The following is a 14,457-nucleotide window of genomic DNA, read 5'->3' on the forward strand; positions in this document are numbered from 1 at the left end:
TTTTTTTATCAGTACCCACAGCTTCCTATGTTTACCCTTTCCCTTCTCTTAGTTACCTACTGTTTTCTCCTTGGTTTATCTGGTATGTCTGATAGGTCTTCTTTTCTCTACTATCCTATTTGACATTGTAGTTCCTTTTCTCAAATTTTGTGTTTGTAACTTTAAGGACCCTGTTTACTAAGCCGCACTGTAGGTGTGCTAACTTTTCAGTGCACGCTAACGATAGAGATACCCATTATATTCCTATGGGTGTCTCTAGCATTAGCATGCGCTAAAATGTTTGCGCACCTACAGCATGGCTTAGTAAATAGGGAACTTAGTTTGTAAACCCCTTAGTTCCGTGCGCCAGTCAAAACAGTATAGTAAATGTTCACAGGGAATAAAGCATCAGCAAAAGAAATAATGGGAGACTGGAAAACCTTGTTACCCAGAAAAAAGGTCCTGTTTGGGAGTGAAGTTTGGGCCTCCAATATGGTCAAACTTAGCCACACGAGAAAAGCTCTGTGGAACACAGTGGAGCACCACCATCCCAAATGCCTTTTTTTTTTATAGCAGGAATAAAGAAAAAAAAAGTTCCAGAACTAGATACATGGTCTCGACTGCCAGGTTCTTTATTCAGATTATTTGATACAAGGACTAGGATTACAGAATAAGATCGGCCACAGGGCAAACAAGTGCAGAAGTGAAACTGTTTGTGTGCATCTGTAATGAATGTTTGTTACAACATGATTTTAAAAGTTGGTATACAGTTACTGGGAAACGGCTTTTTTTTTTTTTAATGTATACAAGTCAGGGGCTTCGCCTTGCACATGGTAATTAGTGCAGTTAGGCATCTGTCTGCTCTGGCCAACTGACAGCTCCCTACTTGTCTGAGCAGTGGTTTGGTGCTACACCCATTGAGTGATGCACCTTGTTAACCCTTCCACCACTCAGGAACTGCTGAAACATCCACTGGGTGCAGTAAGCATATCTGGAAACTGCTGGTATTTCTTTTTTGCTATAGCCAGGGGACTGGAAATAACCAGTCCTCCACCTCAAAAACTTTCCCTTTCCCTGGACTGTGAACTTTAAGGAATTACAGGTATTATTCGGCAAACAGAAGAGAAAACTGAAGGATTAGCATATAAACTGCTGAGAGATGAGAGCTTTATAATTTTGATCACACAGGGGCTGCCTTTCATTTCATCTTCCGATTGCCTTCCTGGAAAAAAAAAAATTGCAGCATCATGGTAAGTAAGAACAGAAACCTTTCTATTCCTTGGTGCCTGCAGTACTTGTAGATTTCCAGAGAGCAGAAATCCTTTTTATGTTTGTACCCTCACCGTTTCAGAGAGTTTCACTTGCTCTTTGTCATGGTAGTTTGAAGGCGCATAGGAAGATTTTGTGCAGTGGTTGACTTTGTTTTATTTGTTCGTATATTTTTATTGAATTCATAAGATTTTTTTTGATAAAAACTTAAATTCTGTGGAAAAAGCATTTATTTATCTAATGGAAAAATAAATAAATGAGACAGCATGCAGAGCGTGGGTCGTGTGTATGTGAGCTGGAGGGAAGAGAAGAGGGGCAGTTTGAATGGAACCACAAAGAATAATAAAACAGAACCAACAGTGATCACATATCTAAACATTAACGACTAGATTCAGTCACCAAAAAAAATCTGAATGGAGCAATATTTGATTAACAGTGCTCTGAATTGGGTATGGTTTATAGAATAGCACTTAAGATGATTTCTGTGCCAAACTTTGGCCGCAAGGATTTACATTAACTAAAACCTGGTATGTAAGTTAGGCAAGGGTCTACGGTATTCAGTAATACTGCGCAGGGCCGGTACTAGGGTCTCTGGGGCCCTCCTGGAAACTATCAGTTGGCACCCCCATCCCCGTCCAGTATCTCCTTTCTCTCTTCTCCCTCCCCCGCCCCCTTTTTCAGCCCAGTGCCTTAAAAGGTGAAGAACAAAAGTTTTGTTTTTTACTCAACAGCTTTTTAATTTATTTGAAAGTTTCCCGTATGGAGATATAAATATCATGAAATAAAATTGAATATCACTAAAACTACTCAAAAGTTATTGTAGCTGGTGGAAACAGCACTAATAAAGGCTGTATTTTGTGCTCCTTTTTCTACACTGTTCTATACAATACAGTAATATATGGCCAAATTTCAGTGAGGATATCCTCTTTATTGATGGGTTCATTTTAACTGTTGTTGTAATTTGCCTTGGGAACCTGGTGTTAAAGCTTGGCAGTAAAATTAAACTCTCCTTTCATTGGAGCACATGGAATCACATCTTCACCTCATCTCTTTTGTACAAATGGATTATTCTGTTTTGAGCATGTTTCAGGAACAAGTGGTTTTCAGAAGTCAAAATAATAAAAATGAATATTTTCTTTCATGTAGATCTCTCATTTGCTTAAACATAACTAAATGGGCTATAAGCCCCTAATGCAGTCCATTGGTTTTATTATAGTTTGTCCTTGTGATGACTTATACTGTGCCAACCCCCCTCCTCCCACCACCGCAGTAATGCTGCCATTTCTCTCCCGCAAACTACAGCCCCCCTCTCCCACAAACTATAACCCTCTCAAGAAGAGCTATCTTGATCCTTGAAGGCTGCCCTGGTGGTCTAGTGGCCTCTGAAGCTGCGGGGCCAGGGAAGAATCCCACTCTTTCCTGCCCTCTGCTACTCCTCCATCTCTGCTTTGCTTTTCTGTGCCGCAGGTGGCGCTGCCAGGTTTTCAAAATGGCTGCAGAGACTGCCGCTGGAAGCCTTGGCTGCTATTTTGAAAATACGGCAGCGGTGCCTGTGGCACAGAAGAGCAAAGCAGAAATGGAGGAGCGGCAGAGGGCAGGAAAGAGTGGGATTCTTTCCTGCCCCCACAGAGGGCCACTAAACCACCATGGCAGCCTTCAAGGATCAAGGTAGGTCTTCTTGGGAGGGCTGTAGTGTAGTGCATAACGCTTGGCTGCATGCTTTATGGGCCGATTACCGACTGTTTTAACGAAGGGTTAGTGAATGCAAGTGAGCTGCAATGAGCAGCTCATTTGCATTCCCTTTCCTTCGTGCATTGCCGTTCCATACCGATTCGTTATGTAACGAGGACTTTTGTGCATCTTGCCCTAAGTGCTCCCATGCCAAGGCTTTGTTATTCAGATAGCACGCGCTAATCAAAATGTGCTACTTGAAAAACACTTCCATGCCCATTCCCCACCCATGGCACACCTCCTCTGAAAAAATAGTTTTGAAAAATAACATGTGCTTAGTCCATGGAAATTGCTTTACTGTGCTTTACAGTAAGTGTTTTCCTGTGCACTATGCATGCATTAAGGCTTAACACTTTTTAGTAAAAGGGCCCCTTTGTCCGGTTTCATTTTAAATTTTTGGAATGTTATTATTCCCTGATTCAGACATGCTCAATTCCTTACATACAATTTCTTTTCAACGTTCTGTTGTGTTAGAAAGAAAAATGTTACAATTACAGTATCTGGTATTCAGACTGGCCAGGCATTGGGAATAGCACTCTCCAAATACAGAAAGGAGGAGTCTTCCTCCCTCCACCCCAGAATGCTGCAGTTAGCAGTGTCCCTTTTAAGTTATGCTCTAGGCTGTTCAAGCATCAGCACCCCTCCAACAACACTGGTATAGCACTGAATTGGTGGTGCAACTCATGATCATGTAGATCTCAACCTCCTAAAGCCAGGCCTGACGTAACTAGAGATGGGTGTCAGGCTAGAAGGAGCACATATCTTACTTATGGGGGCTTGGAAGACTGAAGATCATATTTTTATTTATTTATTGCATTTGTATCCCACATTTTCCCACCAATTTGCAGGCTCAATGTGGCTTACAGAGTTTTGTTATGACATGTTCATTCCAGGATATCAGATATAAGAAGTATCTGTACAATTACAATTAGTAATGTTAAGCGATAAAGTAAGGGAAAAGAGAAGGAAGGTTAAGCAGGATAGTGTAGAAGGTGGCCTTTAATAACTGGATGGGTTGGTGAGGTAGTTTTGTAGAGTTATGGGTTGCGGAGGTTGGAGAGGACTGTGAGGGTCAGGGTTGTGGAGAATAGTATTTGAACTGTGATGGAAGGAGGCTAGGAGAAAAGTGCTAGGGATACTACTATTACTACACAATGGCACTCATTTTCAAAGCAGATGGATGCCTCAAAAACCCCTAAAAAAAGTCCATCTGGTAAAAACGTCCAAAGCCTGATTTTTGAAAGTCAGAATTTGGACATTTCACCAGTGGCGTAGCCAGAAGGCAATTTTTGGGTGGGCCAACAGGTTGGATGGGTGGGCACTAGAGTTGCCAACTTTTTTGAGAGAGAAAAAACAGCAACCTGATGCACCCATGCTCTGTCCCTACCCCACTCCCCATAACTTCAATGAAGGTTGCAGGCAACTTTGGCAAGATGTACATTCCAAATCCAACATATATTCACAACATTGAAAATAAAATAATTTTTTATACCTTTTTGTTGTCTGGTCATTTTTTCTCAAATCATATTGGTCCCAGTCTCTGGTTTCTGCTTCCCTCTTTCTTCTCTTAACTTACTTGCCAGGGTCTCCTATTTGACATTTCTTCTTTCTCCATGTGCATCATCCATCTCCCATCTCTGTTTTCCTATATTTCCTTGTCCAGTATCTCCCCTGTGTTCATATCCCCTCATCCATCATCATTCTTCTGTGCATCTATGCACCCCATGCCCAGCATATCCCTTCTGTGTTCCTATTCTCCCCCTTGTCTGGTATCTCTCCCCCACCGTGTCCATATACCCTCCTCTCCAGCATTTTATCTCTATTCTATATCCCCGTCCCCCCCCCTGGTCAGGCATTACCCCTCTGTGCCCATGTGCCATCCCCATACAGCATCTCACATTTGTGTCCCTGTCCCCATGCTCCCACCTAATGCCCATCATCTCCCTTCTGTATCTGTATACTTCCCTATGTCCCCTTTCTCCCTCCTCCACACCAATGTGTCCCTCTCCTCTCTGATCCCACCCCCCAACCAGCTTCTCTTCCTCTTTCCTTCCCCTTATGCATCTGGCTCTTTCTCCTGCAACCTCTCCCCTTCCCTCCAACCTCCCCTCTGCAAATCCAAAACCTCTCCCCTTCCTTCCAACCTCCCCTCTGCAAATCCAAAACCTCTCTCCCTTCCCTCCAACCCTCCCCCCTGGCAAGTCCAGCACCCTTCTGTTCCCTTCAGGCCCCTCCCCTCCCAGCCTCCCCTTACTGGGCCAGTACCCCACTGACTTCCTCCTCACCCTCTCCCACCCCTGCCGCCGCAGCGCTTCATTTAATGCTGTCGGCGCTGCTGTTGCACAGTCTCCCACCCCCGCGGCGGCGCTTATACTTCGCTATGGCGCTGCCTGACATCAACGTTACAGATACGGCACCGACGTCCTGCTCCGGGGCCTTCCGCATCCCGCCTCCGTAAACAGGAAGTTACATCAGTGCAGCAGAGGGAAGGCCCTGGAGCACGTCGGACGTTGGTGCCGCATCTGTAGCATTGCTGTCAGGCAACGCCATAGCGAAGTGTAAGCGCCGCCGCCGCGGGGGCGGGAGACTGTGCAACAGCAGCGCCGACAGCATTAAATGAAGCGCTGCGGCGGCAGGGGTGGGAGTGGGTAAGGATCTGCTTCTGGGTGGGCGGGCATGCCTGAGGCTAAACTGGGTGGGCCTGGGCCCATCCAGGCCCACTTGTAGCTATGCCCCTGCATTCCACACTGCTGTTCGTCCAAACAGCATGGGGGGGGGGGGAGAGAACGTGTTCTGGGAGGGACTAGGGAGGGCCCAAAAGTAGGACATCCAACAGCAATTTTTGAACGGGAAGAAACGACCATGTCTAAAAAGGACATTTTTATCTAGATCTGTTTCAGTCACATCCAAGTTACAAAAAGGTGCTCTGATTGAGAAGCTGACCACTAGAGGGATTAATTCCCCAGGGTTTGCTGTCCCCCTCCCTCTCCCCTGAAAGTGAAACCAGAAAGGAAAACCAGCCTCTGTCAGCTGCAGGTATTATGGCTATTCTGAACAAAGCAGCAGGGCAGGTCAGAGGAGTAAGCAGTAGACTACTCTTCTGTTCTGCAAGGACATCTGTGTGGCCATTTTCGTAAGAACGCTGGCCAGGCAGACATCCATGTGCTTTGTTTTCCCTTGTTTATAATTTAAACATTTCACTTTGTAAAATGGTTGTTCAGGATGGCCGTCTCTAGTGTAAGGATGCCCTTCACACGGATGCCCTTCACACGTATTTTCAAACAGAAATCTGGATGCCTTTCCTGTTCGAAAGCTGCTGTGAGATGGACTTTGTTTGGACATTATGAGCAGGATGTCTCAATTCTGATTTGGACGTTCTTTTGAAAATGCCCCTCCACTTGATTTGTATTGTGCTAGACGTATCTGGCCGTTCAGTAAATGGCACTCAAGTTAAGTGCTGTTATGATGCACACTAAGGGGAAGATGCACTAAAACAATCGTTAATGCCCTTCCCTTACCGATTCCTTAGCGAATCGGTAAGCAACGGGAATGCATCAAGGAAATCACATGCAAATGAGCTGGTCGATGCTAACTCATTTGCATGGGATTTCCTTCCAAGCCAGTTGGCCAGCTGAGCATGCGCAGAGCAGCCAAGTGTTATGCCCCAAAGTAACCAACTCGGGCACTATAGCACTATCTTTAATTCGGCGTTTTTTCGTCGAATTAAAGATTTTTTGCAAGGCTCCGGAGCCCTTGGGGGACTGTTGATCATTGATTGCCAGCATTCTCAACAAAACAACTACGCAGGTTTCTTTGGAAGTCTCTGTGCTGGGACTAAGCTAAGTATAAAATCTTTTATTTGGATGCTTGGCAATGGGGGGCTACCAAGTTTACTAAAAGAGTGGGTAGGTTTGGGTTTACCCTTACTGCTATAGTGCTCGAGTTGGTTACTTTGGGGCTCTCTTCTCTCGAGGGGTCTCCTTATAGGTAGTCTGGTTCTGGGTTGGGGTCAGTTTAGGTTGGTTTGGTTTTGGTGTTCCTTTAATATATTTAATATATTTTTAAAAGAGGGGAGGAGAGTTTTTCATCCCATCCGATTTTCTCATTTAAGATGAGTTTTTGCGTTTGGGCTTTTTTTTCTCTTCTTCCTCCTTAGTAGGAACCTATGATAGCAATCTACTCCTGTTTATACAAGGTGTTATGAGTACTTTGGTATGGTCTCTTGTTTGGAGGGTTGAGGTTCCATTTGTTAGATAAATTCTGCAAAGGTTGGAGTTTTCTCCATTACTTTAAAGGGACACCTTCAAACTTACTATATTTCTACATCAAGCTCCACTTATTAGGAGTGCATCTCAGTACAATACGATTTATACACATCTAATATAATAAAACGCACCCTCAACGTTCTGAAGCCAACGTTCTGTGAAGCCGTGAAGCCTGAAGCCTTGAAGCCTGAAGCCTGAAGCCTTGAAGCCTGAAGCCTGAAGCCTTGAAGCCATCTGACGTCACTCCCAGGCTGAGGCTGAAGGGTTCGTGGATTCGTGGTGTGAAGCCTTCAAGCCAGCCAGCCGTCTCTGCCCCGCCCTCGCGACAAAACAAACAAATCCGGAAGCGAAACATCAGGGAAGGAGGCGGCGCTCCCGACGTCTAGCCTTCCCTTCGCTGTGTTCCGCCTTCAAAACAAGGCGGAACACAGCGAAGGGAAAGCTAGACGTCGGGAGCGCCGCCTCCTTCCCTGACGCTTCGCTGCACGAACCGCCACGGAGGTAAAGTTAAAAAGAATAAAAAAAAAAAAAGGGATGCATGGATGCAACGGGGTGGGGGGGCATGGATGCGAGGGGGGGGGGCATGGATGCGAGGCATGGATGCGAAGGGGGGGGGCATGGATGCGAAGGGGGGGGAGAAGGCTGGGACATGGGAGAGAGAGTAGCATGGATGCGAGGGGGGGGGTCATGGAAGGGCGAGAGGGGACTTGCTGGAAAAGGATGAATGGAGGCGGCAGGGGACAGAGGAGCATGGATGGGTATGGATTAGGAGGGCAGGGCACAGGGAGAGAGGGGAATTGCTGGATAGGGAAAAATGGAGGGGCCAGGTGACAGATGAGCATGGATGGGCATGGATTGGAAGGGCAGGACTCAGGGAGAGGGGAATTGCTGGATAGGGATGAATGGAGGGGACAGATGGGCATGGATGGATATGGATTGCAGAGCAGGCCTCAGGCAGAGAGGGGAAATGCTGGATAGGGAAAAATGGAGGGGCCAGGTGACAGAGGAGCATGGATGGGCATGGATTGGAAGGGCAGGACTCAGGGAGAGGGGAATTGCTGGATAGGGATGAATGGAGGGGACAGATGGGCATGGATGGATATGGATTGCAGAGCAGGCCTCAGGCAGAGAGGGGAAATGCTGGATAGGGAAAAATGGAGGGGCCAGGTGACAGAGGAGCATGGATGGGCATGGATTGGAAGGGCAGGACTCAGGGAGATGGGAATTGCTGGATAGGGATGAATGGAGGGGACAGATGGGCATGGATGGATATGGATTGCAGAGCAGGCCTCAGGCAGAGAGGGGAAATGCTGGATAGGGAAAAATGGAGGGGCCAGGTGACAGAGGAGCATGGATTGGAAGGGCAGGACTCAGGGAGAGGGGAATTGCTGGATAGGGATGAATGGAGGGGACAGATGGGCATGGATGGATATGGATTGCAGAGCAGGCCTCAGGCAGAGAGGGGAAATGCTGGATAGGGAAAAATGGAGGGGCCAGGTGACAGATGAGCATGGATGGGCATGGATTGGAAGGGCAGGACTCAGGGAGAGGGGAATTGCTGGATAGGGATGAATGGAGGGGACAGATGGGCATGGATGGATATGGATTGCAGAGCAGGCCTCAGGCAGAGAGGGGAAATGCTGGATAGGGAAAAATGGAGGGGCCAGGTGACAGAGGAGCATGGATGGGCATGGATTGGAAGGGCAGGACTCAGGGAGAGGGGAATTGCTGCATAGGGATGAATGGAGGGGACAGATGGGCATGGATGGATATGGATTGCAGGGCAGGCCTCAGGCAGAGAGGGGAAATGCTGGATAGGGAAAAATGGAGGGGCCAGGTGACAGAGGAGCATGCATGGCCATGGATTGGGAGGGCAGGGCTCAGGGACAGAGGGGAATTGCTAGAAAAGGATGAATGGAGGGGGCAGGGGACAGATGGCCATGGATTGGGAGGGCACGGCTCACACTCTCTCTCTGATATATAATGTCTTTCTGACTCTCACTCTCACTCTCACACACTCTGTCTCACACTGTATCACATTCACTCTCTATGTGCCACACAGTCACTCACACACTCGCTTGGTCTCATACACTCACTCAAACAGAGAATCTGTGTCTCACACACACTCTCTCTCTCACCCACACACACACACTCTCACTCACACTGTGTCTCACATACACACTTGCACACACTCTCATTCTCACACACACACTCTCTCACAAACACACTCACACCCAGACTCACGCTCTCTCTCACACAATCACACTTTCACTCTGACTCTCAAACAGTCACTCTCACATACACTCTCCCAAACATACACACTCCGAGGAAAATCTTGCTAGCGCCCGTTTCATTTGTGTCAGAAACGGGCCTTTTTTACTAGTTATAATACTAATTTGCTCATCTGCATTCCGTTTTCGTTAGCTGCTACCGTGATCGGACAATGCCCTTTTGTGCATGTCCTGGTTTACTACTTGCACGTTAAACTCGCTAGAACCAGTTTTAAAACCCACGTTAATGGCTCGTTAAGTTTAGTGCATCTGGCCCTAAGCTAGTATTCTGTGAAGGGTGATCTGCCCAGAGAGCCCTTTACAGAATACCAGCTTAGCGAGCTTCTCGTGCCTAGCTTTGGGTGCGAGCACTTACACCTGCCCAAAGCTGGTGTAAATGCTTGCACCCAACTGGTGGCAATTAGGTGCACAAATGCAGGCATTCTTTAACATGGAGCCTAATTTCTGAGAAAGCCCCTAACTCATCAATGCTCCTCCCATGGCCACACCCCCTCTGAGTTGCATGCTAATGAAATTTAGACACACATGCTATAGAATAGGGCGTAGGGCAGATCTGCACATAGCACCTAATTACTGCCAATTAAGTGCTTAACTCAATTGTGAGCACTTAATTGACTAATTAAGCCCAAATTCAGGTGACCTATACAGAATCTGGGGGAAGGAGAGTGATTTTATAAACCATTGCTATGCGTGGAAGTCTGATTATAAAATTCAGAAACTGTGGTTGCTAATTAGCCCAGGCACAGTCAGGAAGCATGTGTGGGTCTGATTTGTTCAAAATGGCTACAGTGGCAGCAGTGGCTGGATGCTGGAAACAGGGGAATTTGCCTGTATATACTAAATGGCTAAATTAACAGCAAAGAAATATGACAACTTGAAGACATATGCTTAGCTCTTTAGTTGTAATGTTCAGTCTTAGTTTATGTTGACACTGATTATTGAGAGTATAATTATTGAATGAAGCAGGATGGGCTGGGTAAGAGGGGAGGCAGGGGGGTTACTCTTTGAAGTGCTATACCAATCAAGTGTGTGTTAAAATGGATTGCTCTGAAAGCTCTTGTGCTGTACACTTGCAAATATTGAAAAATAAAGCAATTTTAAAAATTAGGTCATGCTTCTAAGTATGCACAGTGCAAGCTGGCATATACTTGTTGAACAAGCATGCTCAGGGGAGGAGTTTCAGGGAGCACAGATGGAGTCACGATTTACCACAGCATGTATAAAATTTCAGCACTCACAATCTAGGTTTATTTCTGCAGAATTTCTGCTAGTATTTTATAAAATACCCATCAGAGGTAACTACTATACTTCATAGGCCTCACAATGCTCCAGTAAAACTGAACAGTGTTATAGTGCGGGCCGGTAAACCTCAGTAACAATGCACTGTATTAGACTGTCAGCTACATAGTTTCTTATTGTTGTAATCCTCACCGGTTTCTGGCTGACGGTCTAATGCAGTGCGTTGTTACTGAGGTTTACCGGGAGGCCTATGAAGTATAGTAGTTACCCCTGATAGGTATTGTGTGTGATCCAGTATTAAATTTATGAACGCCTGGCCCATTGAGTATTTTATAAAAGACAGTTAGGCGCCTATCAGGCTCATGTTCAAAGCACTTAGACTTACAAGGTTCCACAGGATACCATCAGGCTCATTTTCGAAAGAGAAGGACGCCCATCTTTTGACACAAAAGATAGGTGTCCTTCTTGGAGGGTCGCCCAAATCGGCATAATCTGGAACACCATACCAAGACACATCCGAACAACCAATGAACACCTACCCTTCCGAAAGCTGCTGAAAAACTTACCTCTTCAAACAAGCCTATCCAAAGCCTATCCAAAGGACCCAACTTAACTCACGAACTTAATCCACACCTCTAACACTACCAATACCTCGATACACCCTCCCTCCTGTCCTACTCCACACAACCCTGTTATCTCTGTGACATTTTGTACCAAACATTGTAAGCCGCACTGAACCTGCTATCGAGCGGGAAAGAGTGGGGTATAAAAACTACAAATAAATAAATAAATAATCGAAAGCCGATTTTGGGCGTCCCCAACTGCTTTCCGTCGCAGGGACGACCAAAGTTCATGGGGGCGTGTCGGAAGCGTAGCGAAGGCAGGACTTGGACGTGCCTAACACATGGGTGGCCTCGACCCATAATGGAAAAAAAAATGGCGTCCATGACGAGCACCTGGACGACTTTACCTGGTCCTGTTTTTCTTACGACCAAGGCACAAAAAAGTGCCCGAACTGACCAGATGACCACCGGAGAGAATCGGGGATCACCTCCTCTTACTCCCTTAGTGGTCACTAACCCCCTCCCACCCTCAAAAAACATCTTTAAAAATATTTTGTGCCAGCCTCTATACCAGCCTCAAATGTCATACTCGGGTCCATCACAGCAGTATGCATGTCCCTGGAGCAGTTTTAGTCGGTGTAGTGCAATTCAAGCAGGCGGACCCAGGCCCATCCCCCCTACCACCTGTTACACTTGTGGTGGTAAATGTGAGCCCTCCAAAACCCACCAGAAACCCACTGTACCCACACCTACAGTGGTGGAAATAAGTATTTGATCCCTTGCTGATTTTGTAAGTTTGCCCACTGACAAAGACATGAGCAGCCCATAATTGAAGGGTAGGTTATTGGTAACAGTGAGAGATAGCACATCACAAATTAAATCCGGAAAATCACATTGTGTAAAGTATATGAATTTATTTGCATTCTGCAGAGGGAAATAAGTATTTGATCCCCCACCAACCAGTAAGAGATCTGGCCCCTACAGACCAGGTAGATGCTCCAAATCAACTCGTTACCTGCATGACAGACAGCTGTCGGCAATGGTCACCTGTATGAAAGACACCTGTCCACAGACTCAGTGAATCAGTCAGACTCTAACCTCTACAAAATGGCCAAGAGCAAGGAGCTGTCTAAGGATGTCAGGGACAAGATCATACACCTGCACAAGGCTGGAATGGGCTACAAAACCATCAGTAAGACGCTGGGCGAGAAGGAGACAACTGTTGGTGCCATAGTAAGAAAATGGAAGAAGTACAAAATGACTGTCAATCGACAAAGATCTGGGGCTCCACGCAAAATCTCACCTCGTGGGGTATCCTTGATCATGAGGAAGGTTAGAAATCAGCCTACAACTACAAGGGGGGAACTTGTCAATGATCTCAAGGCAGCTGGGACCACTGTCACCACGAAAACCATTGGTAACACATTACGACATAACGGATTGCAATCCTGCAGTGCCCGCAAGGTCCCCCTGCTCCGGAAGGCACATGTGACGGCCCGTCTGAAGTTTGCCAGTGAACACCTGGATGATGCCGAGAGTGATTGGGAGAAGGTGCTGTGGTCAGATGAGACAAAAATTGAGCTCTTTGGCATGAACTCAACTCGCCGTGTTTGGAGGAAGAGAAATGCTGCCTATGACCCAAAGAACACCGTCCCCACTGTCAAGCATGGAGGTGGAAATGTTATGTTTTGGGGGTGTTTCTCTGCTAAGGGCACAGGACTACTTCACCGCATCAATGGGAGAATGGATGGGGCCATGTACCGTACAATTCTGAGTGACAACCTCCTTCCCTCCGCCAGGGCCTTAAAAATGGGTCGTGGCTGGGTCTTCCAGCACGACAATGACCCAAAACATACAGCCAAGGCAACAAAGGAGTGGCTCAGGAAGAAGCACATTAGGGTCATGGAGTGGCCTAGCCAGTCACCAGACCTTAATCCCATTGAAAACTTATGGAGGGAGCTGAAGCTGCGAGTTGCCAAGCGACAGCCCAGAACTCTTAATGATTTAGAGATGATCTGCAAAGAGGAGTGGACCAAAATTCCTCCTGACATGTGTGCAAACCTCATCATCAACTACAGAAGACGTCTGACCGCTGTGCTTGCCAACAAGGGTTTTGCCACCAAGTATTAGGTCTTGTTTGCCATAGGGATTAAATACTTATTTCCCTCTGCAGAATGCAAATAAATTCATATACTTTCCACAATGTGATTTTCCGGATTTAATTTGTGATGTGCTATCTCTCACTGTTGCCAATAACCTACCCTTCAATTATGGGCTGCTCATGTCTTTGTCAGTGGGCAAACTTACAAAATCAGCAAGGGATCAAATACTTATTTCCACCACTGTAGGTGCTCCCCTTCACCTGTAAGGGCTATTGTAGTTGTGTACAGTGGTGGGTAGTGGGATTTGGGGGGCTCAGCACACAAGGTAAGTTAGCTATGTACCTGGGAGCAATTTATGAAGTCCACTGCAGTGCCCCCTAGGGTGCCCGATTGGTGTCATGATATGTCAGGGGGACCAGTGCACTACGAATGCTGGCTCCTCCCACAACCAAAGGGCTTGCATTTGGTCGTTTCTGAGGTGGGTGTCCTTAGTTTCCATTATCGCCGAAAATCAGGAACGACCAAGTCTAGAGACGACCATCTCTAAGGATGACCTAAATTTCAAGATTTGGGCATCCCCGATCGTAATATCGAAACGAAAGCTGGACGTCCATCTTGTTTTAATAATACTGGTTTCCCCGCCCCTCCACCGGGATGTTTTGCGAGGACGTCCTCAGCAAAACTTGGGCGTCCCTTTCGATTATGCCCCTCCATGTAACTTTGTAAGTCTAAGTGATTTGAAAATACACCTCCAAATGTCTTTATAAAATAGGCTAAAATAAATGCTTTCCTGCCCTATTAACCTAAGCACCCTGTTAGAAAATTAGCCTAATATGGGGCTATACAAATACATATAAGACATAGTCCATTTTTCACAGAGCTTAATAATCTAATCAAGACAAACAAAGCACAAGATGACTTTGGTAACTTGGTTTACTAATAAACTTGTTAAATTCCCATCAAGGATCAGGAAGAATATGGGTCAAGATTTAAATGCAACCTAGAAAGGTAGTTTTTA

General features: G+C 46.3%; 1 protein-coding gene across 1 annotated transcript in view; it reads left to right on the plus strand.

Annotated features, from left to right (window-relative positions):
• The first annotated feature begins 1,008 nt into the window (after positions 1–1,008).
• CRYBG1 (crystallin beta-gamma domain containing 1) overlaps positions 1,009–14,457 on the plus strand; it is a 262,927-nt gene continuing 249,478 nt past the window's right edge. The window contains exon 1 of the mRNA XM_030199173.1: positions 1,009–1,229. Within this exon, the coding sequence (XP_030055033.1) occupies positions 1,227–1,229 (3 nt within the window). The 5' untranslated portion in view covers positions 1,009–1,226. The remainder of the gene's footprint in view (positions 1,230–14,457) is intronic.

Source organism: Microcaecilia unicolor, chromosome 3 (assembly GCF_901765095.1).
Source record: "Microcaecilia unicolor chromosome 3, aMicUni1.1, whole genome shotgun sequence".
Classification (NCBI taxonomy): Eukaryota; Metazoa; Chordata; class Amphibia; order Gymnophiona; family Siphonopidae; genus Microcaecilia; species Microcaecilia unicolor.